The sequence below is a fragment of the Cuculus canorus genome, chromosome 18 (assembly GCF_017976375.1).
Source record: "Cuculus canorus isolate bCucCan1 chromosome 18, bCucCan1.pri, whole genome shotgun sequence".
Lineage (NCBI taxonomy): Eukaryota > Metazoa > Chordata > Aves > Cuculiformes > Cuculidae > Cuculus > Cuculus canorus.
This window is the reverse complement of record NC_071418.1, coordinates 10,006,481-10,034,337: the sequence shown is the minus strand read 5'-3', so window position 1 is coordinate 10,034,337 and position 27,857 is coordinate 10,006,481. Positions and strand designations below refer to the sequence as shown.

At 50.1% G+C, this 27,857-nt stretch overlaps 1 protein-coding gene across 1 annotated transcript in view; it reads right to left on the bottom strand.

Moving 5' to 3' along the window:
- NTN1 (netrin 1) overlaps positions 1–27,857 on the bottom strand; it is a 115,607-nt gene that overhangs the window by 35,478 nt on the left and 52,272 nt on the right. The window contains exon 2 of the mRNA XM_009562609.2: positions 15,789–15,977. Within this exon, the coding sequence (XP_009560904.2) occupies positions 15,789–15,977 (189 nt within the window). The remainder of the gene's footprint in view (positions 1–15,788; positions 15,978–27,857) is intronic.

Here is a 27,857-nt window from a genome sequence, read left to right as displayed (position 1 = left end):
GAGAGGATGGCCCAGCCACAGCCAGTCCCACTGGGGATATGGAATTGCAGCCAGGACATCTCACACAGGATGATAAGTACTCTGTTCTAGGGAGGCATCATGGGGTGCCTGAGACTCTGCTCGAGGACACCCACCCATAGACATTGCAACCACCGCGTCTTGTAGATCTTGTGATCAAGTAAGAGTTTGCAGGGCTTGGAGAGGAGTGGAGCAGGAAAAGCAGCACCGCTGGAATAGCTCTGGGAGCCAGAGCACCCACTGTCCCCACCTGAGCCTGCTCCAACCTTCCCTGGGCTTCCTGAAGCAGCAGCGATGCTGTAAGGAAGACATAAAAAACCAAGCATTTCATCACCCTTTTCAAGAGAGGAGATCTCAGGCAGGAAGCATTTGCTTTCGGAGATATTGGGAATTCATTTCACGTGCACTACAAAATACCCGACCACTCTCCTTTCAGTGCTTTTGCTCGAGCCCTTCCCTGCTGAGCAGCATCCCTGGCAGCTGGCACTGCGGGAGAAGGAAGGAAATGCCCTTGTGGGATGCAGGCAGGCTCGAGGACCTGCTGTTGCCGGCCAGATGGATGGAGGCTTGTCGACAGAGCTGGGCAGATGTGAAGGGTTTGGCAGGGCATGTAAATACTGCACTTGAAATCATTCACCATCTCATTTCTCACAGTGGGACTTTACCGGCGCAGCTGTTTGTAAAAAAAAGGGGGGAAAAAAGGATCGGGGCTTGTTATCATCACTGCTCCAAGAGGATTATAGCCTTGCATATTTGTTAACAGCCTTGATTTCTAAGAGCTGCAAGCGCGGTGCCAGACTGTGGTCTGCCCCTGCTGAGTGGTGGCAGGGAAAGACAGGAAAGCTTTCCTTTTCTTGTACAGCATCCTCATAAAGAGCCAGCCAAAAGCCTCCCTTGGGAGCACTGATCCTGCTCTCCTTTTGCCCTTTGGAGGAGCTGCTTGCCAGAAAGAGGACTGGGGGAAAACCTGCCCCACTGCCCCAAATCTGGTCTGCAGGTCAGGACGAGTGCGTCTCATGGGCTCCTGAGGCTGGGTTTGGCTTTCAAACACCTCTGAATCCCCCAAACTGAGCATATCACTCCCATCAGTGTTTGTACTGGACCCTACAAGGCTTCTTGATTTGTCTTGCACCCGCTGGCTCTGCGACACCCTAAATCCACCTCATGTGGGGATGGTAGGTCACATCCCGCATTCATTTGTGCTGGGTGTCAAGTTTTGGTGTTTGGCAGAAGCTTCCTTCCAGTTCCCCCTATTCCCATCCTGGTCCCTGCACCAGCAGGTTCCAGTCTGACCTTCACTGGGCAGCAGACTCCAGCTGGGAGCTTCAGTGGAGCTCGGATGGTGCCTGGAACTCCCCTTCTCCCTGCACAGGGCATCCTGTTCCCACACATCTACCCCGATGTCCTCCGGCTCTGCCAGCACTGGATGGGAAGAGACTGAGCTTTGCCAAAACCTGATGATTTTTCACATGGCAGGAAAAAAAAAACCCACAAAACTTTTGCATCTTTTTTCCTCCTTCCCTAACGCGTTGGATTTGGGTTTTTTTTAATTAAAAGCCCTATTCTCCACCACTGCCTTGAGCTGCCTCTGAGAACAAGCTGCTTGCAAACCTTTCTGTAGCAGAAAACTTGCTTTTTTCTGTCAAACCCAGTTTTGGTTGGAAAAGTTTTAAGGGCTCTGTTTTAACATTAAACCGGTGATGCTCGTGATAAGTGCAGGGAGCGATGTTTAGGGAAAGCCTACGTTCTGCAGCCCCAAGGGATGGCTTCGGCATCGCTGGGGGAGAGGAAATGAATAAACATACATTAAGCAACAGCCCGAAGAAGGAAAAGAGTTGAGGAAGAGAAGAGAGGCAGGAGTTAATATGAAAATAAGCAAATCAGGGCAGGGTTACACAAGAAGAGGCAAAGGGCAGGAGGATGGGGAGGAACACGCCTCATGTTTCAGGCGTCCCCTCTGGGGCTGCGCGTGCTGGTTTCAGGCATTGCCTGCAAACCCCCATCCTGTGAGTAATCCTCCCCCATGTGAATGGATCGCACGGATTTCAGTGGGACTGCTTGGATGGGAGAGGGGAAAAAAAAAAAAAAAAAAAGAGGAAATAAAAGGAAAAAAAAAGCCTTTATGATGAGTAAGATTCACAGAATCAGGCTCTTGGAGGCTGTGCTGCGGAGCACAGAGCGCTCTTTTGGACACCACATAAATAAATAGTGATGCTGCTGCTTCCTTCCCTCATGAGGTAATGCCTTGGCACAGCTTGTCTAAAGCTGCTGTGGTTATTTTTACAGCCGTATCTGTCTGAGGTCTCCTCTCTCCCCACACCGGGCTGCTGGGAGGGCTCTGCACCACAGGTGTCAGCCGTGTCCCCATGGGTGACAAGTAGGTAAGTGGCACAGGAGGTGGGAATCACCAGCCCTTGGTCCAAACCCTCACCAGGGAAACACCTGGCCGATCGCTGAGAGGTCCCTCACACCATAGGGTAAACCCTCTCTGGGTGTAGGGATGTGCTTTCTGCCACTGGTGCCCAACTCTTCGCTGCAGCACAGGACCTTGCGAGTCCGGATGACTGTCCTGGGCAGCATTGCTCTAGCTCCTCCAATGCCTGACCCCATTCTGACTTTTCTGTCTTCCAGAAAACTCTGCGAATCAGCAGCATCCCAACTCTCCTGGTGCGGGGAGACAGGAGGTGGTCTAAGCAGTGTCTGCAGATGTACATTTGCCGTCCCTGTCCCAGAGGAACTGAACCAGAGCCAGCAATTAGGAGAAATTAAAGGCAATTTGCAGTTCCCTGGCCAGTGCAAACACTTGCAGCCGGCAATTACAGGCTCTTCTCCTTCCCTAACCATGGAGTAGCTGGGCTGCCAGTGCTTAATGCTGATTTTTCCAGTACAGTTCAAATTCCTTAGGGCTGTAATGCCAAATTGAGGAAAGAGGTTATTAGAATCACAAAGGGGGTGGGGGGTGTGTGATTGGTGCAGACACCCCTTTGGCATCCTTACTGCTTTTCTGATAGGCACCTTTTAAGTCCCCAAACACAGTTTCATGCCAGGACTTCCCTGGGCTCTTGTCTGTCTCCCACCATGATGCAGAATATCAGCACCCTCTGCCCTGAGCAGAGCAGAGACCGTGGGGCACCAAAGCTGAAAAAAACTCATTGATCGGGAAAGGAGAGTGCCTGGGATATCCTCAAAGGTAATATGAGGGATAACATCCGAGTCATCCTCTGAATCCTCAGTGCTTTGTTTAAAAGGACCGCTCCATAGAGGAGGAGGCAATGCTGCAGTGAGTAAGATGTTCTGGAGAACAAATGTTATGAGGAGCACCTGAGGGCCCTGGGGCTGTTCAGTCTGGAGAAGAGGAGGCTGAGGAGAGACCTCATCACTCTCTGCGACTCCTGGAAAGGAGGTTGTGGTGATGTGGGTGCTGGACTCTTCTCCCGATTAACAAGTGATAGCATAAGAGGGAATGTCCTCAGGTTGTGCCCGGGGAGGTTCAGCTTGGAGACTGGAAAAAATGTCTTCAATGAAAGAATGGTGAAGCCCTGGCAGAGGCTGCCCAGAGCAGTGGTGGAGTCTCCATCCTTGGAAGAGTTCAAAAAGTGTGTGGCCGTGGAACTTTTGGACATGGATCAGCAGGCATGGTGAGGTTGAGCTGATGGTTGGCTTGGATGAGGTTAACGGTCTTTTCCAACCTCAACAAGTCTATGGTTCTGTGCGAGAGGAGCAAACAGGAATGACGCTGGTGCAAGGAAAGAGTGTGTCCTTAGTCTGTCAGTTCACACGGCATCAGGGGCAATGAAAATAACCATTATGATTTAGCTCTTCCAGAAAAACTTTAAGGAAACTCTTTGATGAGGGCCTGTGGCAGAGATGACCAGGAATTCCTAGAGAAAAACGTAGTTATTTCCTGCTTACAAACCTGGCTGTGGAGGAGAAAACAAGGAGCAGGAGTATATGATGAGGTTTTAATGGGAAATTAGGGAAAAAATGGAGGTGCTTCTGCCAAGAGAAGCTGATTTTTCCTATGTAATAACCATGACCTGGGAAGCAGGGATCTAACAGCCTCTCTAGGTGACCACCACCAACTTGGCTGGTCCAGAGATGAGGAAATTGTGTAGGTCTTCTGCGAGACTTACGCTGGCCAAGTGGGTGAGGGGATGGCAGACAAAAACCAGAAGGAAGCATAATCGGAAGGAGAGAACAGGATGGCTCATATACACTGAAGGGTCCCAATTAACTGTAACCACTCCAGGAAAAGATCTAGGAGTCAATGAAACATCTGGCTGATTGCAACAGAGCTCAGAAGAGCAACAAGATAGCAGGTTGTGTTGTGAAAGGAGTGGAGTAACACTGAATATAATATCATGACACCACAGAAATCAATAGTACATCCTCAGCTGGGAAAGCAGAGTGAAAGGCATGGAGAGGCACCCATCTGAGGGCGACGGAAAATATGAGAAATGCCTTGCCAAGAGACGGTGGAGGGATGCCAAGCTATGTGCAGAGCCGAGAAGGTCAGACAGGTGCTCCTCTTCACTGGTCCTTAAAATACAAGGACAAAGGGACATTCAGCGCTTTTAAAAGGCAACCTTTTTTCAACGATAAAAGGAAATGCTTCTTTGCACTGCACGTAATTAACTCGTAGAACTCATGCTACGAGACACCATGGCAGAGGCCCAACAGGATTAGATAGGGCTCTGAATGAGAACATCTGTAGTTACATTAGATGGGATTAATATATATATGGATATAAGCACTCCAAGCCAGCTACTAACTGCCTGCAGTTTGGAAGAGATTTCCCCTGGGTCCGTGCTATTGCGAAACTGCTTGTCATAGAGTTTTATATCTCTGTCTGGAGCTTCCAAACAAGCCATTATTATATACCCAAATCTGTTGAGGCAGAGCATCATCCACTCGACTACCTTTCTGTGCTTCAGCTGAGGTCTGGCTGCTTTGCGACTCAAAAACACCTGAAATCTTGGAATTAGCCATGAAAGGATGCAAACTGCCCTGGAAGAGCGGTTGAACTTGCTGGGATGTCTCCACCCCACTGAAGGTTGACAAATAAGCATGACAAAAATGCAAGTATTTTCCCACCCCTGAAATTTAGTCAGAGGCATTCCCAGCTGCTCATCTTCCCTCACACAGAGAGGTAAACAGAGGAATAAATCTCCAGGCTTAGCTCTCTTCAACTGTGACCTTTTCTTGAAAGGTACCTGAAAGGACTTGCATTTTTGGAGAATTAGCACCTTCCTGTTTTCACCGAAGCTCTTTCCTTGGGAGAGTTCAGAATGATGAAAAAGCCATTTGACTGAACAACGGTAAAAGGCTGATTTCACAGGGTGTCCAAGTGTCCTCTTGTCACACCGTGTCTGCAGTGATAGCACAGGTCACAGGGTTTCCGGGTTTAAAAGCCCCAAATGTGACCATTTTCCCAATGCCCAGAGCAGTGGTGGCTGCCCCATCCCTGGAGTGTTCAAGGCCAGGTTGGATGGAGTGTTGAGCAGCCTTATCTGATGGGAGGTGTCCTGCCTATGGCAGGCGGGTTGGAATTAGATGAACTTTAAGGTCCCTTCCAGCTCAAACCATTCTATGATTCTATGACTTGTGGCTTTGGAGAACCAATTCAAAACAAGTGGCGGTCCTTCCTTTGGAGACCTGCTCTGGTTATTTGTTCGTGGGTGAGGAGAGTTATGATCTGATGTCTGTACACCTGAGCAGCGTGGAGAGGTTTATGCTGGCTCTGGGAATAGGATCCTGAAGGATGAGTGAGACCATATATTTAATAGCAGAGCATCTCAACCATGAGAGGAAAAATCCTACAGGTTTACATCATGGGGAAGAAAATCCATGGTATTTAACGTGTACCCACCCAGCTTAGTCCCAGCTGGCTTGCTACCCAGACGCAGAGGCTGAAATGTCGCTGTGTTAACACTGAATTCTAATAATGGCTTTAAATATTAACTGTTAACCAATTTGCGATGAGATCGTCAGCTTGTCTGCAATATTGTGGACTGGATTTAGTTCTCCAAAGGATCATGTTCACGCACAATGTCCCCCAGCACATTCTCTTGGAGATTTAAAAGTTTCTTGCCAGCAGAAAATGAATTCCCCCTTTTATCAGGCAAAGCCAAGTAATCTCTCGGCGTTTCACAGTGTCCCTCCTCCTGTGCCGCTTCTCAGGGCTCTCCCATTTCTTCCTCCTGAACTGGCACTCGGGGAAGCCAAGGGCTTTGGCACCCTGTGGTTTGGGCCAAATTTCACAGATTAGACCTTGTCTTTGTCTTCTCCGTAACAAGTAACAGACGGGGCCCACAATGCCTCCACTGAGCAGGAGTCGCCGCTAATCCGGAGGGGGCTTTGAACCACAGTAATAAATCCACTTTTTGAGCAGGCGCGCTATGGGCAGGCATTAGTGATACAGACAATAAGACAATTATGGCAGCACTTTACAGAATGCTTGAAAATCCTCTTGTTCAAAAATTGTTCATAATTCCCCTGTTGTCTCAGAGCTCCTCTGTCCGAGTGATGTAGTGGAGTCGGAGAAGCTGCCAGGGAGAGCGGTGGGGATGCTGGGATACCCAGGGATGAAGCACTGGGAAGTTCTCCCCACGTTGCTGACAGGGCTTGGGGTTTGTCATGGAGGATATCATTCCTTTTATTTTTCAGCCCTGAAGAGAAAGACCTGGGGTGCTGGGAGATGAGAAACTCAACATGAGCTGGGAATGTGTGATTGCAGCCCATGAAGACAAACCGTATCCTGGGCCTCATCCAAAGCACTGGGACCAGCAGATGAGGGAGGGATTTCTGCCTCTCTACCCACCTGGAGCCCTGTGTCCAGTTCTGGAGTCCTCAGCACAGGAAGGACATGGAGTTTTTGGAGCAAGTCCAGAGGAGGCCATGGAGATGATCCAAGGGCTGGAGCATCTCCTTTACAAGGACAGGCTGAGAGAGTTGGGGTTGATCAGCCTGGAGAAGAGAAGGCTCCAAGGAGAGCTTAGAGCAGCTTCCAGGACTGAAAGAGGCTCCAGGAAAGCTGGGGAGGGGCTCTTGGTCAGGGAGTGCAGGGACAGGACAAGGGGGAATGGTTTCAAGCTGAAAGAGGGGAGGTTGAGATGAGATCTTAGGAAGAAATGTTTTGCTGTGAGGGTGGGGAGGCCCTGGCCCAGGTTGCCCAGGGAAGTGGTGGCTGCCCCATCCCTGGAGGTGTTCAAGGCCAGGTTGGATGGGGCTTAGAGCAACCTGATCCAGTAGGAGGTGACCCTGCCCATGGCAGGGTGTTGAGGTCCTTTCCACCCAAACCAGGATCTCTGTCCTCATGACTCTCATTTTTCATTTTAACATGCTTAAGATCAGAAAAGGGCATGTGGGTGAGCAGGACTGAATGTTGTTTTAATGTTCGGGAGGAGTTTTCAGTCTTGAGAACAGACCCTAAGCAGGAAATTATCTCAAGAGCTTGAAAATATTTATGGAGAAGACAAATTATTCTTTTTCTTTTTTCTGTCTCGGAGATATGCAAAGTTCTGGCTATGGGAATGAATTTAGCAACTTCTGTTCTTAATCTGGGACTGGTGATGGAGAACTGGGGTTGAGTCTGTTTTTCTTTCCTAATAGGGTGCAAATTCCCCTCTATTGTGTTGCACCCTGCCACTTCTGAAACCCAACATTCCAAACCTGCCCTTCAGGATTGCTTAGGGATGTATTTCTGCTGAAAAACAAAAGCCAAGCGGTTTAGAAGATGGTCAGCCCCAGATTTAGCCAGTAGAACTCCTCTCGGGCATCGTCATTGCAAGGATGGGGTTTTTCTGAAATCAGAGAATCATAGAATCATTTGGTTGGAAAAGACCTTTGAGATCATCGAGTCCAACCATACCCGTCCACTCCTAAACCATAGCCCTGAGCATCTCTGTACCTGTCTTTTAAACATCTTGAGGGATGGAAACTCTACCTCCTCCCTGGAGTGCCTGAGAACCCTTTCAGTGAAGAAGTTTTTCCTAATATCCAATCTAAACTTGCCCTGGTGAGATCTGAGGCCATTTCCTCTCGTCCTATCCCTTGTTATTTGGGAGAAGAGCCCAGCGCCCCCCTCGCTACAACCTCTTTTCCAGGAGCTGCAGAGAGTGATGAGGTCTCTTCTCAGTCTCCTGTTCTCCAGAATAAACCATCCTAGGCCCTCAGCTGCTCCTCATAATCCTTGTTCTCCAGAGATTTTACCAGCTTTGTTGCCCTTCTCTGGATAGGGTCCAGCCCTCAATGTCTTCCTTGTAGTGAGGAGCCAAAACTGAACCCAGGATTCGAGGTGCAGCCTCACCAGTGCCAACTCCAGGGGGACAATCCCTTCCCTGCTCCTGCTGGCCACCCCATGGCTGACCCAAGTCAGGATGCTGTTGGCCTTCTTGGCCACCTGGGCCATTGCTGGCTCGTGTTCAGCCACTGTTGTGCAGCACATCCAGTTCCTTTTCCAGCAGGCAGCTGTGCAGCCGCTGTTGCACAAACCTGGAGCTGCACGGTAGTGTTGTGACCCAAGTACAGGACCCAGCACTTCGCCTTGTTGAACCTCATTCTGCTGGGCACAGTGCTTCTGTTGGGGAATCAGCACTGTCTAAATTTTCCTAATAAGCCAGACCATCCATCTGTCTAACATGGAACTGTGACTCAGACATGAACTTTATCTCCCCTCTGAAGGTGCTGGGAGAAAGGTTTTTATGCTGCGATGGAGAGCTCAAGGTCCTTCAGAGGCTTGTGTGCCCTTGTGTGTGGCACCATCCTTATGTGCTGTATGGAGGTGGTGGAGCCTCCCTGGGCTGGAGGAAAGGGCTGTGCACGGCTCTGACATTTGGGTGGTACCTCGATGATGGCTCACATACATCAGACTTAATTAGAAAGTCCTTGGCAGTGGAAGGTCCATGTGGAAGGGAGAGCAGGGTGAAGGCTGGCACATGGAGCCCCATCTGGCTTGAAATGTCTGAGTCACTGAGTTTACCACAGGAACATTCCACTGCTGCCATGCAGCAAACTCTTGCCGCCCTGGTTCGCACAAAAGTAGCTCCTTAATTCGGCTCCTCTGCTCACATGTCATTAAAACCATGGATGGTTAAAAGCTGGCATAGCCAAGTAGATGTGTTGTGTTGAGCTCAAGCCTTCATTAAAACAAAAATCACTCCTTTTCCATGTTTTCACACTACAATCTCAAAACAGCTTAAGAGTTGCTGTAATAATCACGCTCCTTCTTTGTGGGAACCAGCCTGAGCAGGTCAGTGCCCTGGGAAGATACCATGGAGGCGGTGACACCGAATCTCCTGCATTGTCCCAGGATACTTCCCCGCAGAGACCTGTGTGTGGAGGACAGCTTAAATCTGCGTTCCTATAAACTTCCTTTGACTGGTTTTTGTGTTCCTGGGGTTTGCTGATGACAATTTTTAGATGTAGAAACCGTAAAACCAGTGCTCAACACTTTGAATAACCTTGATATAGAATCATAGAATCATGGAATGATTTGGGCTGGAAGGGACCTCAAAGCCCATCCAGTTCTTCACCATGGGCAGGGACACCTCCCACTGGATCAGATTACTCCAAGCCCCATCCAGGCTGGCCTGGAACACCTCCAGGGATGGGGCGGCCACCACTGCTCTGGGCAACCTGGGCCAGGGCCTCCCCGTCCTCACCATGAAGAATTTCTTTCTAAGGTATAAAGTATGATGGGGCGGTGGGGAGGGGGTGACTGAGGCAGAGCCATGAAAAAATGCAGGATAGAAATGCAGCTAGGGATGTTTTCTGGCAGCAGTGGAAGAGCTTGCTCGATGGAGAAAAAGTCAGTGTTTGGCAGATCAGTGCCTTGAAAGCCTGGGCTTCCTCTAGCAATGTGATTTCTCAGAGGTGACCACGTTTTTGATACAAGAACTCAATCTAAGCCCTGCCAGCACTATGACTTGGCTCATCGCTCGTGTAAATGGTAGCTCCAGCTGGTCTTCAGAGAAAGAAAACGACAAAAGGAAGGGAAGCAAGCTTGATAATTAAAGACAACTCCCTAGAGGAATTCATAGAAAGTATTGCCTTCAAGTCCGTGAAACCACTGAGCTGGACTAGGGATGGGCATCTATGAGAGGTTGGTCTGGGGACAGAAGTCTCTCTCTTAGGATGCACTTTACCTCCTTCTAAAGAGAACATCAAGGGTAGATCTCCTGCGCTGATGCCCAGCAGTGATGGGGTCCCTGCAGTGAGAGGACGGAGCCTGTGGGACCCAGCCAGCTGGGATAATCGATATGGACAAGGAAAAGCTGGGGATAGGAGTCCTACCAGGAGCCACCACTGGTGGCCATACTATCCCAGGGGACCCCTGCTTTAGAGGTTTCAGCCAGGTCATCTCTATGTCTTTGGGATATGCTAGTGGTGAGCTTGCCTACTCCCACTTAGCTGTGGATGGGGGAGCGTGGCAGCAGGGGACATCTCCAAGGCTTGGAGGGATACTGGCCACCACTGAAACCTGCAGAGACGCCCCATGGACAGGCCGATCTTCCTGTCCTACATCAGGACATGGCCCGTGGGTCACCAATAGAGGGACACCAGGACGTTGGTGGCAACGAGCCTGTCCTCAGCCTCTGGTGTCTGCTGTGGGTTTTGCCCTGGCTGCCCCCTGCACCCCAGCTTGCAGTGGGGCTCCAGGCAGCAGCAAGAGGTTTCATCTCCCCTGGCTTGAGCCTTGTGAAAGGAGCTCTCTGCTCTAAGCTGGTCATGCAGCTCCCTCTATAGTCAGTGGAGAGAGGTGGGGGCCTCGTCCCACTGTCCCTGTCACCAGGGGCTCTGCTCTCCTCTCCAGGCAGCACAAGGAGCCAAAGGCATTCATCTGTGCTATCCCCCTGCACTAAATGCCTGCAGCCAGGTGCCAAGAAAACCTGCATCCCCATCCATTAAATCGAAGACCAGAGGCTGAACCCATGGGGACCGCACTGACCCTCTTTTTGCTTCACCCCAGCCTCCAAAAAGCAAATGTCAAAGTCTCGAGCCCTGTGGGTCTGAGCCAGGCAGGCTGGGAGTGATTTTTTTCTTTTGGCACAAGCCATTAAATAATCCTCCAACGCAGTTGGATTCTTCTGCCACTCTCGGCAAGGGCGCAGGGCTGCAGCAGCGCCGGGCAGGCAGGTTGATCCCGGTTTTTTTACCAAAATACTGACTCCTAATGAACGTGATCTCTTCAGGATCCAAATCCTGCCCCTCCACAAGGGGTTTACACTGGCAGCCACAGCACAAGTGCATTCATAATGCGTATCATTTGTCATCTTTTCATCAAAACGTGTGTAAATCCTTTCCCTGAAGTGCAGAGCTGTTTTACAGCCAGGCTATAAAATCCTGCAGAGTCGCTGTTCCAATAGAATTACATTAGTGCCAATAATCTGGCAAATATCAAGAGTGAATTTAATCAAAAGAACTAACATCAGGGCCCTGATTTACGGCAGGCCATGACGGAGCAGAGTGGACGGAGGTTTGCAGGACCCAGATGTGGAATTTCACTTGCAACATCATTTGGAGCAGAGGGAAAGCAGAAGGAATAGGAAAGAGGGCTTCAGCATTTTGGACTCCCAGTGAGAAAACAGGCATTACTTGCCCTTGCTTTTAGTTTTAAAAGATGAACACGTGCAAATCCGTGTGTCTGGGGGTTCATTGTTTCTCCTGACAGCCCACACACCTATGGGGTGTGAGCAGGACCCAGGGGTTTGGTATCTTCCAAAGCGAAGGGCATCCTGCTCCGGCGCCTGCTGGGATGAGCCCAGCCATCGCCCTCGGCGGAGGAGCTGCTACTATCAGATTCCTCCAGCCTGAGAATCCCCGTCAGAGGCCACGCAGAGATCAGTTGTGCGGTCTGACCTCAAAACTCCAGGGGATCCCAAGCCCTTCCTTGAGTAACTGGTGTCCCTGGGTTATCCTGACCACCCACCCGCAGCACTCCGAGCCCTCCTTCAGCTCCCAGCTCCAGCTTGGCGGGCTCTGGCGTGCAACCAGCCTTGCCACTTCGTGCAATATCCCTGCTCCATCTGTCATCGATTCCTTTGCATGTGGCTTGCAGACTCTGTGCCATGCCCTGCCTGTTGTGTGGCTCTGCGACGGGGCATCTCTGAGCACTGACAGCTTTTTGCTCTTTGGGTTCTTGCAAGAAAATAGCTGGAAGCAAATGTGTGGGCAGGGAACACGGCACAGCTGCATCACTCTTAACCATCAGGGTAAAAGTCATCCTTAAAACCCAGATCCTTATGCCTTCTAAGACAACTTCAGATCATTAAAACCAGCTTTCAATTATATATTATTATAGATTTGGCTGTTAGAAAACCAGCCAGCCCTGAGCGTGGGCAGAAGGGCAGTGCTCAGCTCGCATTTCTGCTCTCCTTTTGCTGCTGGAGCCCCACACCATGCTCTGCAACGTGCGCAAAAACTTGTGGCATTTTCTTTTTCTTCACGTTCAAACAGTAGACATTGTGCAAACATTTCTACAATGTGATATTTTTGCATAAATACCAAACCCATCCAATTTAAAATAATACAACCCATGCCTCTATAATTTTCTGACTTCAGATGCATTATGAATACATGACAGCGCATAGGATGGAGCAAGAGACGAGAAACACAAGTGAGAGGAAAAGCCGTTTAGCTTTAGCCTATTCGGATGAATTAATGAAGTTGAATTAATACAAAAATGTCTTCAGCAACTCTTTCATGGAACATTTGTTGTGAGTTTGCCTGAGCTCACACTTGCCAGGGTGGTTAAGTGAGCTGCAAGCTTCTCTCTCAGCTTGTGAGGCACCGGTGCTCTGTTATAGGCATTCACTTAAATGTGTTCTGAGCAGGACAATGAATGGAGGAATGGGATGGTTGAAAGAATCAAGTCTTAGAGAGAAAACCCAACCTGCTGGGCGAGAAGAGGCAGCAGGTAGTTGTGAGGGAGATGGCAGAGGCTACAGGATGGTTAATTCTTTAATTCTAAACACATTCAGTCAAGAAGAGACCCTGGGAGAGCATCGCCCATTGTCAGATGGCTTGTTAAGATGATAAATTAATGTTGTTATCAATGGAGAAATGGCTGAAATTGTTAGATAGGATTGGTTTTTAAAAATACATGTTTTCAACAATTATCTCAGTTCTTGAATCAGGAAAAAAAAAATAGAGGGAACACAAAAAACCCTGTGTCATAAATGGAGCTCAGGAAAATGAGTTTTCAAAGGGATGCCTTTGCTGTAGGAAACTTCATTGCACCCGCTTTTGTATAGGATGATGGATTACGCCAACAATAAACCATTGCAACTACTGTGAAATTGTGCTAATAGCCTGCAAGTCGGGGAGCTGTTCATGCACCAGCATATTTATTACATACCTTTGTATCTGTTAGCTGCTATAGCCCCATTTTTGTTGTAAGCCGTGGGGGGTTGGAGAAGTCTTTAAATTTGCCGATCTCAAATTTCAAGAGTGGGAGTGGTTCGAGAAGGCAGGCGGATGAGAAAAGGACACTAGCAAAGAGCGCTTGATAGAGAGAGTGACTGAGAAACTTGGCCTTAAATCATTATCAAGTGCTCAGCGAAGGCCAGTGAATGTCTTTCTAGGTGCTCATTTGGGGAAACTGAGGCTTGGCATGGCAATGTAGGCATTGCCCGTCATCCGGCTGTGCTTTTAGAGTAAGAGCATCATGCTCTTAGTCTGCTCCAGCCATGGAGAAGTCAGCAAGAGTGAGGGGCCAGGGACAGCAAGGATAAATAGGTGGGAGAGGGGGAAAAAGTCTTCCTGGCTAGGGAGGAGAGTTAGGAAAAGCAGGAGTGAGAAAGGACCTAGGAAACGTCGGCATCAATTTGAGAGAGAGAGGGCATTAAGTGTGGATATCACTGCCAATGAAGGGCAGGGGTTGCCTTTTCCTGGGATGGAAAAGCTGGGGATGGAGATGGAATGGGACCCACCCTAAACTTCAGCTGTGCATCCTCTCCCTGCCCCATCTTCCCCGTACTGGTTCCAGAGGACTGAGACCCCCATGGATGCACAGAGATCCCTATCCTCCCTGTGCTGATCCCAGAGGACTGGGGTTCGAACTAGATGATCCTTAAGGTCCCTTCCAACCCTAACTATTCTATGATTCTATGATTCTATGATTCTGTGACTGGGATCCCCATGGTTGGAGAGTGGTCCCATGGCTGGGAAAGAGCCGTCCTCTCCCCCAAATCCCACCGCGTCCCCAGTTGCCTCCATGCTGGGGAGGCAGCCAGGATAAACCAGTTCTGGGAAGGAATTAACCGTGCCTGGGGAGGGGTGGGAATTCCCCCACTGCCTCACACTTCTCAACCCTTTCTGGGGAGTAGGAAGGTAAATGAGAATCAGGCTCTGGACATCAGCAAATGCTTCTGCAAGCATGCTGCTGCCTGGGGGTGATGGATGCCCACTTGCACCGCTGCCTGGCCGCAGCGAGGAGAGCCCACGCCTTCACAATTTCCCTTTGTTTGCCTCAACCTAACACAGTGTTACTTCTGCTGCAACCCAGCCGTGAAAGCAGAAATATGAACTTTATTACGACACATATCCGCTCGGGACCCAGGGGCAAGGCGCGGCCGCTGCCAGAGCCGGGCTCCGATCGGGATGCTGGGTGTTGGAGCTGGTGTGGAAGCGGCTCAGCCCCTCTGCACCCCTGCGCTTGGGCTCCTCGAGACCCAAAAACCACAGCTCCTCTCCCCCCTTCCAAGAGTCACGGTCTGGGGTCACATCCCACCAACCCCACTTTTCGACTGAGGCTGTAGCTTTTTAGCAGCCTCAGCACAGGGTGGGTCAAAAATGTCTCATTGAAATAGCTTTTAAAAGGTGAAAAAAGAGGAGGAGCAGGGCTGTGTAAAGCAGCGACTTCTTTTCTGCTCTGGTGAGGAGTGTCTGTTTTCAGTGGAAAAAAATCCCACAACGCCATGAAGAAGCGTTTTCATTAAAAAATTGAAAATGCTGAAGAACCCCAGGCTTTCCAGCCAAAAATACCCAGCTCGGGCCAAAAAGCTTTCCGTTTCTTGTTGAAATTAGTCTTTAGGGAGACAAGAGCTGTGGGAAAGCCCAGTACCTTCTAATCTGGCTTTTGAATGCTTGCTTGATTCTTTTAGCTACATCTCAGGTTCAGGAGTTATCCTTCTTCCAGCAGGCAGCCGAGATTTAAAAGAGTTCATTTGCAGGATTCGCGTTTATTGCAGCTCCTGCTCCAGCTGAAGCCCCGCTGGCTGTGGCCCTTCACACCCACCGCAGGAGAGGAGGAAACCTCAGCAAACTCCATCTGCCCAGCTCAAAATCAAATCATTTCCCATTTTCACGTTTTTGCCTCGTGCCGAAAGTGAAATGTTTTGTTCGTGGGTTAAGCATTGCTGGGGGTGAGGGTGGGAGCAGGAGCCGGGCATTTGGAGGAGGGTGAGTTACAGACACTACACCTAATCCCACAGCTCTGCCCTCCCATACGTGATGACCACCTTAGCTGCGGCTATTGGAGCAGGCGAAGCACAAGTCGTAAGTGATAAAACCTGAAATAATTTAAAGCCATCCCCAGCAGTGAGCGCTTTTTCTATTTTGGTGACTTTGTCCTCATTGAGAGGCTGGGGAGACCAGGGAGAGGTGATGGCAGGGAAAGCGAAGAGGCAGGAAAAGTCATTTCAAGGGCTTGGTTTGGGAGAGAGGAGCAGAAGTTTGGTGAGAGCAAGAGCTTTGGAAGCCAGAGTGGCAGGAAGGAGTTGAAGAACAAGCAGCTGCGTGGCCCCAGCCATCCCACCCCCAACCCGTACCTTTGCAGGCCTTGCGGTGGGAGATGGGTTTGCTGAGGTCCCGGTAGAAGCCCTCCTTGCAGTAGTGGCAGTGCCGCCCCGCAGTGTTGTGCCGGCAGTTCAGGCAGACGCCGCCGCTCTTGCGCCCGGACAGCTTGTAGAGCTCCATGTTGAAGCGGCATCGCCGGGCATGGAGGTTGCAGTTGCAGGCTGTGAGAGGGAAAGAGTGGAGACCATCAGCATCCATGCCTGAACCATGGAGGTGCCAGGCCCACAGGAGCCCATGCGCTTGGGGCTGGGCAGCCTCCAGGTCCCGCCTGGGGAGCCCCACCGCAGTGGGTGTGTCACAGGAGGGGGTGCTCTGATGGCATCTCTGGCTATGGGAAGCCAACTTCTAACTCGCAGCCATCCTTGACCAGTGCTATGTGGTGAGTCCGGCTCTTTGGAGGGGGAGCCGAGATCATCGAGACCTCATTTCGCCACTTTGAATTGAAACGAATACAGCTGTTGAGTCTCCCCACCTGCAGGGCTGCGAGGGCAAGGAGCCCGTCCATGGCTCTTCCAGCGCTGCCACAAGCACTTTGCCCTCAGGAGTCCTCCTCATCCCCCTCCGTCTCCTCTTGCACTCCAGTGCTTTGTACTGTGCTACCACTCACTGCAAAGCCTCCCAGACTGCTCTGCCCCACTCTGCTTCCCAACATCCCGGGAGCTCCCTCCATCCGCTCTCAAGGCAAAGAGGTTTCCAACATCACCTGCAGAGCCTTCCCAGTACTCCCACTCCCACCAGTCCCAACACATGTTTGAGTTCTACATCATGTTTCAAAATCTTCCCAGCCAGCTTCTTTTCTCCCTGTGCTTACTGCCCATAGGCTAAGGCTCTGTTAGGTGTCTGCAGCCCTGACCATGCTGATAAAACCTCAGCTCTGCCTCCGTAGCCCTCACCCCTCTGCTGGGACGGGGACGGCCGGACACCCAGTTAGTCAAACGCCAAAATATCCCCCTCTGCTTGTATTGCGTGTGCTAGGACTGAACCTGCCAGGATGTCCAATTTCTCCACCGTATGCAGCCTAATGTCAACACCAGCGCTATTTTATCAGGGGGCCTTTGCAAAGGACAACTGAAGGACTTCAAAAGCTCGACCCCTCGCCTGCCTCTACCCAGAGCTGTCAAGGGAACATCAAGAGGCAGTTGCTGGGGCTCTGTGCTTTGCCGAGAATTTTACAGCTTGTTTTCTTTTCGCTTTGCTTTTATTTGCTCTTCACCCCCTGAACAATGCATCTGTGCAATGCCAACCCGCAGCTGGGCCTCTCGGCTCGGCGCAAAGGTGTCACGGCTCTGGGCTTGTCACCTTCCTTTAGAGCATAGACATCTTAATCCCTCATTCCTTCCTGTTTACCTTATGGTGCTTACCCAAGACAAAGCCATGCTGTATTTGCTTAATCATCAGATTTCAGCCTGGAAAATTACAGTGCAGTTCCAGATTCTTTATGGTTGGACATGATGATCCCAGAGGTCTTTTCCACCCTTAACGATTCTATCATTCTATTTATTGGGACCAATCCCCAGCTAACTCACAACGTGAAAGCAAAAGGGAGAGTGAAACCCTCTGCACACGTCCGACCAGCAGGATGGAGATCACTTTGCAATCTGTATTCCTCTGGCTGACATGGTGAACCCCAACTTCACATCCCCCCCAGCCCCAAACAACCCCCAATTGCACTAATGATGAGAAGAGTGGCCTGAGAGCAGTTTGTCAGCTGTGAGAATGTGAGATTCCTGACACTGAGTGAGGTCACAACTTTGAACTGCAGTTTGCCTCTCCTTAGATCAGCCCTCCAGCCTGTGAGTGCCCGTATCATCTCCTAAAACATGAGGGGACCATCAGGGAGAGACACAGCTCCTGCACACAGGGACAGTTGCTGCTGTTTAGCTCTGGTCAGTCCCAAAGACACATTTGCTGGTGCTGCAAGTGCACACAAAGGGTGTTTGCAACTAAAAGAAAGGGAGTGTGCACCAAGCATGTTCTGCATCCCAACTTCTAGGCTTTTCCCCTTCCATCTTAACTTCAGGAAGAGCACCTTGTGCTTTGTTAGGAGCACCTGGCAGCCGCTCAGTGATGGTATTCTCCTTTCTCACAGCATGCTTAGCAGCCCCTGCCACCACGAAAGCTTCATGGCTCTCAGTGCTGTACAAATACATGGTTAGATGGGATTGTTGCCCTGCAGAACACATAAGCCAAGCTTTCAGCAAGGAGGTAGTAGTGTTTTTAGAGTCTCATTTCTTGATTTATGGAAAGGCAACCAAGATGCTGAGATTAAACCCTTCCCCTGGGTGTGCAGGAGGCACAGGAATGAGGGCTGGTTCCTCCGTTCAGGGCAGAGCCTTCCTCCAGGCAAGGACTGTCTGAGAGGGCCACCAGGGATGAAGCATGGAGGATGTCCTCTTGGCTGTAGCTAAGCACCAAGGCAACACCTGCATCAACAGCATGGCCTCAGGACTCAGCTCAGGCAGAGGAAAAATATTTAGGTCCTTCAGTCCAAGGGTCTGTCATCCCAGCTGCAGCCTGTGACCATGCAGACACTTCTTTGTCATTCAAAGTCATGAGACTCACTGAAAGCTCTGCCTTTGGTGCTACAAAATCTAGGGTTTAGTTCCTGTTGACCAACACAAGGAAACACTTTGTCAGGAGATGGCTTGGCCTCACAGATCTAGTCCTTCCTTGAAGCTGGCAGAAATGCATGTATTCCAAAGACCATGATAGGTAACCTCCTCCTACAACTTGTATCTTCATGGAATGGTTTGGGTTGGAAGGGACATCAAAGCCCATCCAGTCCCACCCACCCCTGACTTGGGCAGGGACACCTCCCACTGGATCAGGTTGCTCCAAGCCCCATCCAACCTGGCCTTGAACACCTCCAGGGATGGGGCAGCCACCACTGCTCTGGGAAACCTGGGCCAGGGCCTCCCCACCCTCATCATGAAGAATTTCTTCCTAATGTCTAATATAAATCTTTCCCCTTCCAGCTGAAAACTGTTACCCCTTCTCCTGTCCCCGCACTCCCTGATCAAGAGCCCCTCCCAGCTTTCCTGGAGCCCCTTTCAGCACTGGAAGCTGCTCTAAGGTCTCCTTGGAGCCTTTTATTCTCCAGGCTGAACAACCCCAATGCCCTCAGCCTGTCCTCATACGAGATGTGCTCCAGCCTTCAGATCATCTCCATGGCCTCCTCCAGACTCATCCCAACACCTCCATGTCCTTCCTTTGCTGAGGACTCCAGAACTGCACACAGGGCTCCAGGTGGGGTCTCACGAGCGCAGAGCAGAGGTACAGAATCCCCTCCCTCATCTGCTGGTCCCACTGCTTTGAATGCAGCCCAGGATGCAGTTGGCTTTTTGGGCTGTGAGCACACATTTCTGGCTCATGTCTTTTAGGAGAGCTGGACTTGATACCCGAGTATTTTGCAAGACTGCATTGGCAAATCCCTTTTTAAAATTAAAAGCTGAGCCCACCCGAAGAGTGAATGAAAACCCATTTCTTTGGGTTGCTCGATAAGCAGAAATGTTTTTGCAAAGCCAAGAAGCAAAACTCCTGGGATTTTCTGAAGATCTTTGCAAATATTTCAGCTCATCCCACCAGGGCAGAAAAATAAGCAGGGAGTGCAGAGCTGTTCGCAGCCATACTCCTGGGATCAGTTTTACATTGGTCTTGCAGGGATGGGAAAATACAGTGTCTGGAGGATTGAAGAAGCTGAACCTCACAAGAAGCTGTGGAGAGCTCCCCAAAATAGTCACCCCTGTCCTCATCCAAAGTAAATGTCCTAAATATTCTGTGTACCTCAGGATATAAACCCTCCTAAGAGGGACTGAGTGAATTGGGAGGATGTGAGGGCTGGACAAGTCCCTCTCCAAAGCCAGCATCCCTGCACTTGGCCTCCCTGCAAGGTTCCCACAAGCACTGCAAGCAGCCAGGGAGCAACAACCACCCCTCCATCATGATTTCTCAGCTTTTGTTGGCTCCTTAGCTTGGTCTTGGCTCTGGACTCTACTTCACCTGCACTCCCAGGGCATCAAGGATGCCCTCGGGACATCGATCACCTCCTAACACCATACACATGGGCGCTTTTCCATCATTCACCCCTCCAGATGCACCTGTGTGTGCAGACTGACGGGGCCAAATTGACTCAGGGAGAGCATTTTAAATCAAAATTACTCTCCTGTGCTCAGCCTGAATGTCTGGGTCCTGAGTGGCTAGTGCTGTGCACCGCTGGCCACCGGCCAGGGCTAGCTGGCAGCTCCATCTGTATCCTCATGAGTTTGCAGATGCCCAACAGGAGAAGCTTGGTCTGATTGAAGGAAAAGAGCCATCCCTTTTTTTTTTCCTAACAATAGTGCATAGGGATGACAGAATTAGGGCAATAAAATAAATGACCCATCTAGGCATCAGAAAGTCCTCCCTGGGGATGAGGCTGGGTCACATCATGATGAGGTCCATCACATTGGTGCTACAACCTCAGAGCAAACGGGCAGTGGGGGCCTGGAGATGTTGAGTGTGGGCAATGTCTGCACACACTGTTGTCACAGGGACCCAGCTGTTAGGACCAACAACAGGTTGTGATGCTTTTGGATCCCAGCTCTGAATCCGTGCACGGTCCCAGGCATGCAGCTGCCTGGCCACATTTTCCCTGGAAGGCAGTGGTCAGGAGACACGGCTCCCACCCACCCTGGCCCTACGGTCAATCCCCCGCTGTGCTAAAGCATTTTGCCTCGTTCCTAACATGAACTGGCCTGGCTTTAATTTCCAGCCAGTGCTTCTTGGTTTGCATTTCCCTGCCACAGTAAACAGCTCTTTAGCAACCCAGTTTGTCTTTCTATGAACATCTTTTTTTCTTTTTTCATAGAATCATGGAATTGTTTGGGTTGGAAGGGACCTCAAATCCCATCCAGTTCCAATCCCTGCCATGGGCAGCAACACCTCCCACTGGATCAGGTTGCTCCAAGCCCCATCCAACCTGGCCTTGAACACCTTCAGAGATGGGTAGCCAACTCTTCTCTGGGCAACCTGGGCCGGGGCCTCCCCACCCTCACAGGAAATAATTTCTTTCTGATAACTCATGTCAATCTCTCCTCTTTCAGCTGAAAACCTTTCCCCTTCATCCTGTCCCTGCACTCTCTAATCAAGAGCCCCTCCCCAGCTTTTCCTTACCCCTTGTCCTATAACTGCACTCCACTCTTTGTCATCTATAATAAAAATGTCCTCCCAATATTGGCTTTACGTATGCTCCACTCACTTCGCTTTCCACCCAGTGGAGAAGCCACCCCATACGAGCTGCTGACCGAGATCAGACCCAGCTATGGATAAAACACATGCCAGGTGCTGAGACCTCTTTGATGAAAGGTTTTTGGCTCAGGTTGCTCATCTAAGCTCGGTGCTGCTGTCTCCTGCTCTCTTCTTTCTCTTGTTTTGCCAAGGACCTCCCTAGCCTTTTGTTCGCTGACTTTATTGTCCACAGATGTACAGAGCTGCATCAAACAGTCTACCTGGGCTGCCGGGCTCTGCTATGGATAACCAGATAGCGCCGAAACACAGATGTTCAGAAACCTGGAGAAGGCTGGGGCGGAAAAGAGGAAAGCTGTGGTTTGGATCCAAATGAAGAAACAGCAGCAGGAGCATCTCTGTATTAAAAAAAGCAACTTGGTCAAATGAATCCATCAAAGAAGGTCAAGGCGGGCAGGAATTTCCATTTGGGAGAAGGAAAGGAGGTAATGTGAATGAGGGGCACAGGCTGGAGCTGTGTGTTGGGAGCCACCGGGTCCCCCAGGCCTCACGTCCCAGTGCCCTGCATCTCCCAGGATGCATTCCTCTCCTCTGTTTTCATTCAGCAATGACAATGCTGCCCTTTCAAAAGACCCCACCCTTCCAAAACTTATATTTTGGCAATTTTCAAAATGAAAATTGCTTCTAAACAAACGAACACCCCAAAACATTTTGTTTTAATTTTTGCAAACAATAATTCAGGGGAAAGGGGGAAGGGAAAGGGGCGGGTAGAAGAAGCCAAGGGCTGAAAGTAATCTCTAAATTTGACTTGAATTTATGAATAGTCTCAGTTTCCTTAAAATTGTCCTTTTCCCAGATAAATTTTTTTGCCAGGAAATTGCTAGCTCAGCCTGAACCATTATTCCCCTTCTGCAGGAGCAAGCCTTGCATGTATGGTCCCAGCCGCTGAGGGGAACCCCCTGCCCGTGCCCAGCTGGGGAGGGACTTTGCTCCCAGGGGACCCCTGGAGATACCTTCAGGAATATTATCTTTGAGGTCCTTATTGGTCAAGGAAACAACCACCCTTAAATCAAAGATGGGACAGCCAACATGAAGCTGCGAGAGACAGGGGAGACCTCTCTGCTTGCAGGAATGGGAGGTAAAGAGAAAGCCTCTATGGAGACAGGGGAAGGGTGTCCCTGGTCCCCTACAGCATCGTGTCCCTTCAAGCCTGCTGCTGGCTGGTTTGAGGTTTTGGAGCAGCTCAGCAGGAGCTGCCTGAGCTGGATGTGTGAGGGGAGTGTGTTGTGCTGCCAGTGCACGCTGCAGCAAAAGAGCAAAGCAGAGAGTCATAGAATCACAGAATGGTTTGGGTTGGAAGGGACCTTAAAGCCCATCCAGTTCCACCCCTGCCACAGGCAGGGACACCTCCCACTGCATCAGGGGGCTCAGAGCCCCATCCAGCCTGGCCTTGAACACCTCCAGGGATGGGGCAACCACAACATATCTGGACAATCTCATCTCAATCTCCCCTCTTTCAGCTGAAAACCATTCCCTCTCATGTTCTTCCTGCCCTCCCTGATCAAGAGCCTCTCCCCAGCTTTCCTGGAGCCCCTTTCAGTACTGGAATCTGCTCTAAAGTCTTCCTCAAAGAACTGGATGAACAGTGGCAGCAGTGAAGTCCTCCATGGCACAGATAGCGTGCATGGCCCTGGGAGGTTGGAGCCACCAGGACTGAGCAGCCGGATCCAGCTCTGCTCGCAAGGGCAGGCGGCCCCACACCCTCCCGTGTGGCTCAGTGCCACCCACCACAAACCCAGCTGGCCGACACAAAACAAAAATATTTTCTTGGGAAAATTCATTTGTATGTGCTATGAAGTCTGAGTAAGGAGGAGGATCAGAAATTGATGGTTTGGTTTGCTTGAGCTAATGCACCGAAGGGGAAATCCATCAGGGTGTTGTGGCTGCAAGGGGGAGACGCGAGGTCTGACCAGGACCCAGGTTTTCCTGATGGTTGGAGCAAGGAGACGGAGCAAAGCGTGAAGGTGGACCACAAAATACACGGTTATGGCTGGCATCACCCATGAAACCAGAGCTGCAAACCTGGTGAAGGGGAAGGAAAGCCCCATCATTGTTGATACATCCTCCTTGCTGATACAGACCCCCCTCATCCCCGGGGTCTGAAGGCTTTTTGGGCAGCCCCTCACACTCCAAGCTGCTCCCCACAAGGCCATATGCCTCTTGCCACCCTCCACATGAGAGAAACAGCCCTGAGAGCAAGAAAAGGTCCAACTGCAGATGTAGGAGAAGCAGAAGAGAAGAGTCCTGGGGAGAAATGCACTGATAAAATCTACAAGAAGGGGTTGGGGAACAAAAGCTGATCCATGAAAAACTTACGAATGGCAATTCTGCAGTTAAGGTCCAGAAAAGATGTATGCTTGCGGTACAGAAGGCCAACCGTATCCTGGGCTGCATCCACAGCAGTGGGATCAGCAGGGTGAGGGAGGGGATTCTGCCCCTCTGTTTTGCTCTCATGATACCCCACCTGGAGTCCTCAGCACAGGAAGGAAATGGAGCTGTTTTAGCAAGTCCAGAGGAGGCCACAGAGGTGATCTGAGGGCTGGAGCATCTCCTGTACGAGGACAGGCTGAGAGAGTTGGGATTATTCAGCCTGGAGAAGAGGAGGCTGTGGGGAGACCTTAGAGCAGCTTCCAGTGCTGAAAGGGGCTCCAGGAAAGCTGGAGAGGGGCTCTTGATCAGGGAGTGCAGGGATAGGATGAGGAGGAATGGTTTTGAGCTCGAACATGGGAGACTGAGATGAGATCTTAAGAAGAAATGTTTTGCTGTGAGGGTGGGGAGGCCCTGGCCCAGGTTGCCCAGAGCAGTGGTGGCTGCCCCATCCCTGGAGGGGTTCAAGGCCAGGTTGGATAGGGCTTAGAGCAACCTGATCCTGTGGGAGGTGTCCCTGCCCTTGGCAGGGGGTGGAACTGGATGGGCTTTGAGGTCCCTTCCAACCCAAACTATTCTACGATAAGGTGGCATCAAAGTGATCCAGGCCGTCCTTCAGGGTGCTGCTCATCCTACACTCCCTTCACTTCCAAGTCTGCCCAGTTCCCAAACGCACATGTTCCCCAAGGGCTGGGGCCCTGGCAGGCCCTGGAAGTGTCCCTCTGTCAACATTGCTTCTGCAAAGTATAATAACGCTTTAAAAGGTTTAAAAGCTCAGGTTGGTAACAGCAACATTTACGCCTGCCTGAGATTCCCCATGACCAGACTTTCATTTTTCCTTTAGGTAAAAAAGTGCCAAACTCACTGTTTGGGCTGAAAAGTTTGAGACCGTGTGTCTGACTCAGGCTGAATAGTTCTGGACAAGTTCCTGCTAAAATGATTCAGCTGCTAATGAGAAACAAGGCGAGTGAAAAATACAGGGTTGTGCCAATGCTAACAAATCTGGGGATTTCTTTCCTTAAAGAAAAGCTATCGCCCTTATATTTGAAGCCAAGGCTTAAAAAGAAAAACATTGCTCCCTAGTAGGGATGTTTCTTTTGCTGTCTCTAAGAAGAACTGCTCAAGCTTGGCTGAGTTAACATTGAAGGTCAGGTTGGATGGGACTCTGAGCAACCTGATGGGAGTTGAAGCTGTCCCTGCTCACCGCAGGGCAGTTGGACTTGATGACCTTCATAGTCCCTTCCAACTCAAACCATTCTGTGATTATGCGAGTTTCTAAGTAATTGAAAACTGGAGGACATATTCAGTCAAAGCTGAAGGATTTTTCCAGCTAAATGCCCTGAAGATCTTCTTTTCACTGGCCAAACCAAGCTCAAAACCAAGCCTGTAGAGACAGGGTGGTAGATGCTTATCCTGCTAGGTGCTGAGCACAGTGCTGTTAACCTACAGTGCTCCCTTCCACCTCCAGTAGGAGATTCATCTTCGTACAGAATCTTAGAATCATTCAGTTGGAAAAGACCTTACAGATCATCAACTCCAACCATACCTGTCTTCTACTAAATCATGTCCCCAAGCACCTCATCTACCCTCCTTTTGAACACCTCCAGAGATGGGGACTCAACCACCTCCCTGGGCAGCCTCTGCCTATTCCTGAGAACTCTTTCTGTGAAGAAATTTTTCCTAATGTCCAATTGTAAATCAGACCTCCACAACAGTGATGGTCACTGGCAGGTCCATCAGCAGGAAGGGTGAACCTTCAGCAGATGATAGAGAGTAGGGAGGAGAAGAAAATGCTAAACAGCAGAGCTTGGTGGATTCAGCCTGTGAATGGGCCTTGGGGATTGTCCTCGCCCCATCAGAGCATAGGGGTAAAACAGGCACAGCCATGGTAAACCAGTTCCTCATCAGCACTTGTAGCCAGCTCGGATAGCGGACATCTAAACTAGGCAGCCAACACTTTGGCAAAACCAACAACTTGATGTTGGCTCTGGCATGTGGTTTTGTGAGCAGATACAGGGAGAAAGTCCAGAAATGGTCATAGATCAAACCCAAAAGAGGAAAAGAACAAGCCCCATCAGATCGGCTACTGAAGACTACTTTGTCAACACTCATAATTATCAAATTTTCTGCAGTGCTGTGAGACCAAAGCTCTTTCCAACAGCCAAAGATCATTTTGGAGAGTACCACGCAGCTGCTGCAGACCAGGCACGGTAGCTGCCTGTCCGCTCCTCCAGCCCCTCATGCCATGAGAGCTGGTTCCAACAGTGACAGATATTACTCATAACTTAACCTGTAAAGTGTTGGAGCACGTGCAGAGGAGGGCAATGAAGCTGGTGAAGGGTCTGGATAACAAGTCTTATGAGGAGTGTCTGAGGGACCTAGGGCTGTTTTCCCTGGAGAAGAGGAGGCTGACGGAATACCTCATTGCTCTCTGCAGCCCCTGGAAAGGAGATTGAAGTGAGGTGGATGTTTGTCTCTTCTCCCATGTAACAAGTGATAGGACAAGAGGAAATGGCCTCAAGTTGTGCCAGGGAAGGTTTAGATTGGAGATTAGGAAAAATGTCTTTACTGACAGAGTGGGGGAGTCCCCATCCCTGGAGAGGTCCAAAAAGCACATAGATGTGGCGCTTCAGCACATGGGTTTGTAGGCATAGTGGTGCTGGGCTGACGGTTGGATTAGATGAGCTTAGAGTTCTTTTCCAATCTCAATGATTCCAAGAGTCTATGATTCTTTGAACCTGTCTGACTGGGGTCTGATATATGTTTTCATACATTTCAGGGAGGGAGACATTTTCATAACTGCTTCCCCATTTATTAGCTCCAGACTGGACAGGCACACCAAAATCTCACTAGATATTTCCGGGCTGTCCATATGATATATCTGGCCCCACAGGAAGCATCAGAGAAGCAAAAGCAAGACTTATTCCTTGGAGATTTACAGCTCTGAGATATTCAGATTATGAGCCAGATTTTAACAATCACGGAGCAGTGGAGATGGCCCCATTGCTGGCCCGCACACGTGGCAAACAGCTGCTCCCAGATTTGTGTATTCCTGCCTTAAACCCTCAGGGGCATCCCCGCTGGCCTACGATGGTTCCTTCAAAGCCACCAGGCAGCTGACTGCCTATCAACAGGCAACGAGGATGGATGAGAAACCCGTGGGCTTGTTGTGTTGCACTGAGATGTTGATATTTGTGGCAGCCTTTCACCCAAGGCATTTTATCCCAAGACAAAAGCAGACTTTCTCAATACAGGATGCAAGTCACAAAGCAAGACTAGCCCTGGTGCAGCACACAGGGTTGTACTCAAAGTGCCTGGAAATGGCTTGGGTGGGGTCATCAGCTGCTCTTCAACAGAGACTGAAGGGGCATCTTCTTGTATCCAAAGCCTTCCTGAGATCTGTCTGGAGAGTAGGGTTTCAGCCTTGTAGTCTGCACCATGAGCCTGTCTTGACGAAGTCTCTGAGGGGTGGGATGAGAGCTCCAGGTGGACCTCACTTGGGGCTGACCTGTGGCTGTGAAAGAGTATGGGCAGAACATCTGCCAGGGTCTCCTGTCCTGCACTGAAACTGTTGGCAATGCTGCACCCATATTCAGGTCCCAGCACCGCCAGTGAATCATAGAATCATAGAAACATGGAATGGTTTGGGTAGGAAGAGACCTTAAAACCCATCCAGTTCCACCCCCTGCCAGGGGCAGGGACACGTCCCATTGGAACAGATTGCTCAAAGCCCCAACCAACCTGGCCTGGAACACCTCCAGGGATGGGACAGGGAAGTAATGGCTCTCACAGTCACATTCTGTGTGATCTAGCATGAGCTCCCGTCGCTTCAGTAGCTGTGAGATTTGACCAGAAGATTTTCTCTGCAATTCGGGTGTTGTGCAGGAAGTTTGAAGATAAACTTCAGCCTGAAAAGAGCTTAATTTATATTTTTGAGAAAGGAAAAGTGATGAAGCAGGTGCTTTATTTCAATCTGGAAGACGATACCAGCTTTCTTTATTTAATTGCACAGTCCAAATCCAGCCTCCTGAGATTTTAAATCCTTTAAAATGAATTGTTTGCATCCCGTAATTCATCCAGACGCCATCCAAAGGTGGGAGCTAATGGGAGAGCTCACCCATTATCACAGGTTATCAGAGAAATCCCACAGCTACCGGCCCTGCTCTGCCTGTCCGAGCAGAGCTCTGAGGTGCTCCTTAAGTGTGGATGTTTATTTAGAGTCCGAGGGCAATCCACTTGGGAACAATTTATCCACTTAGGCTCTGGCCTTGTGGCTTCCATCTTATCTGGTACAGATTTCAGCAGCAGCTTTCCTCCAACTGCTTCAGGGGTGGTGGCACTTTGCAAGAGGACCTTTCTCCTCTCTCTGCCCCACACCACGGCACTTCCCT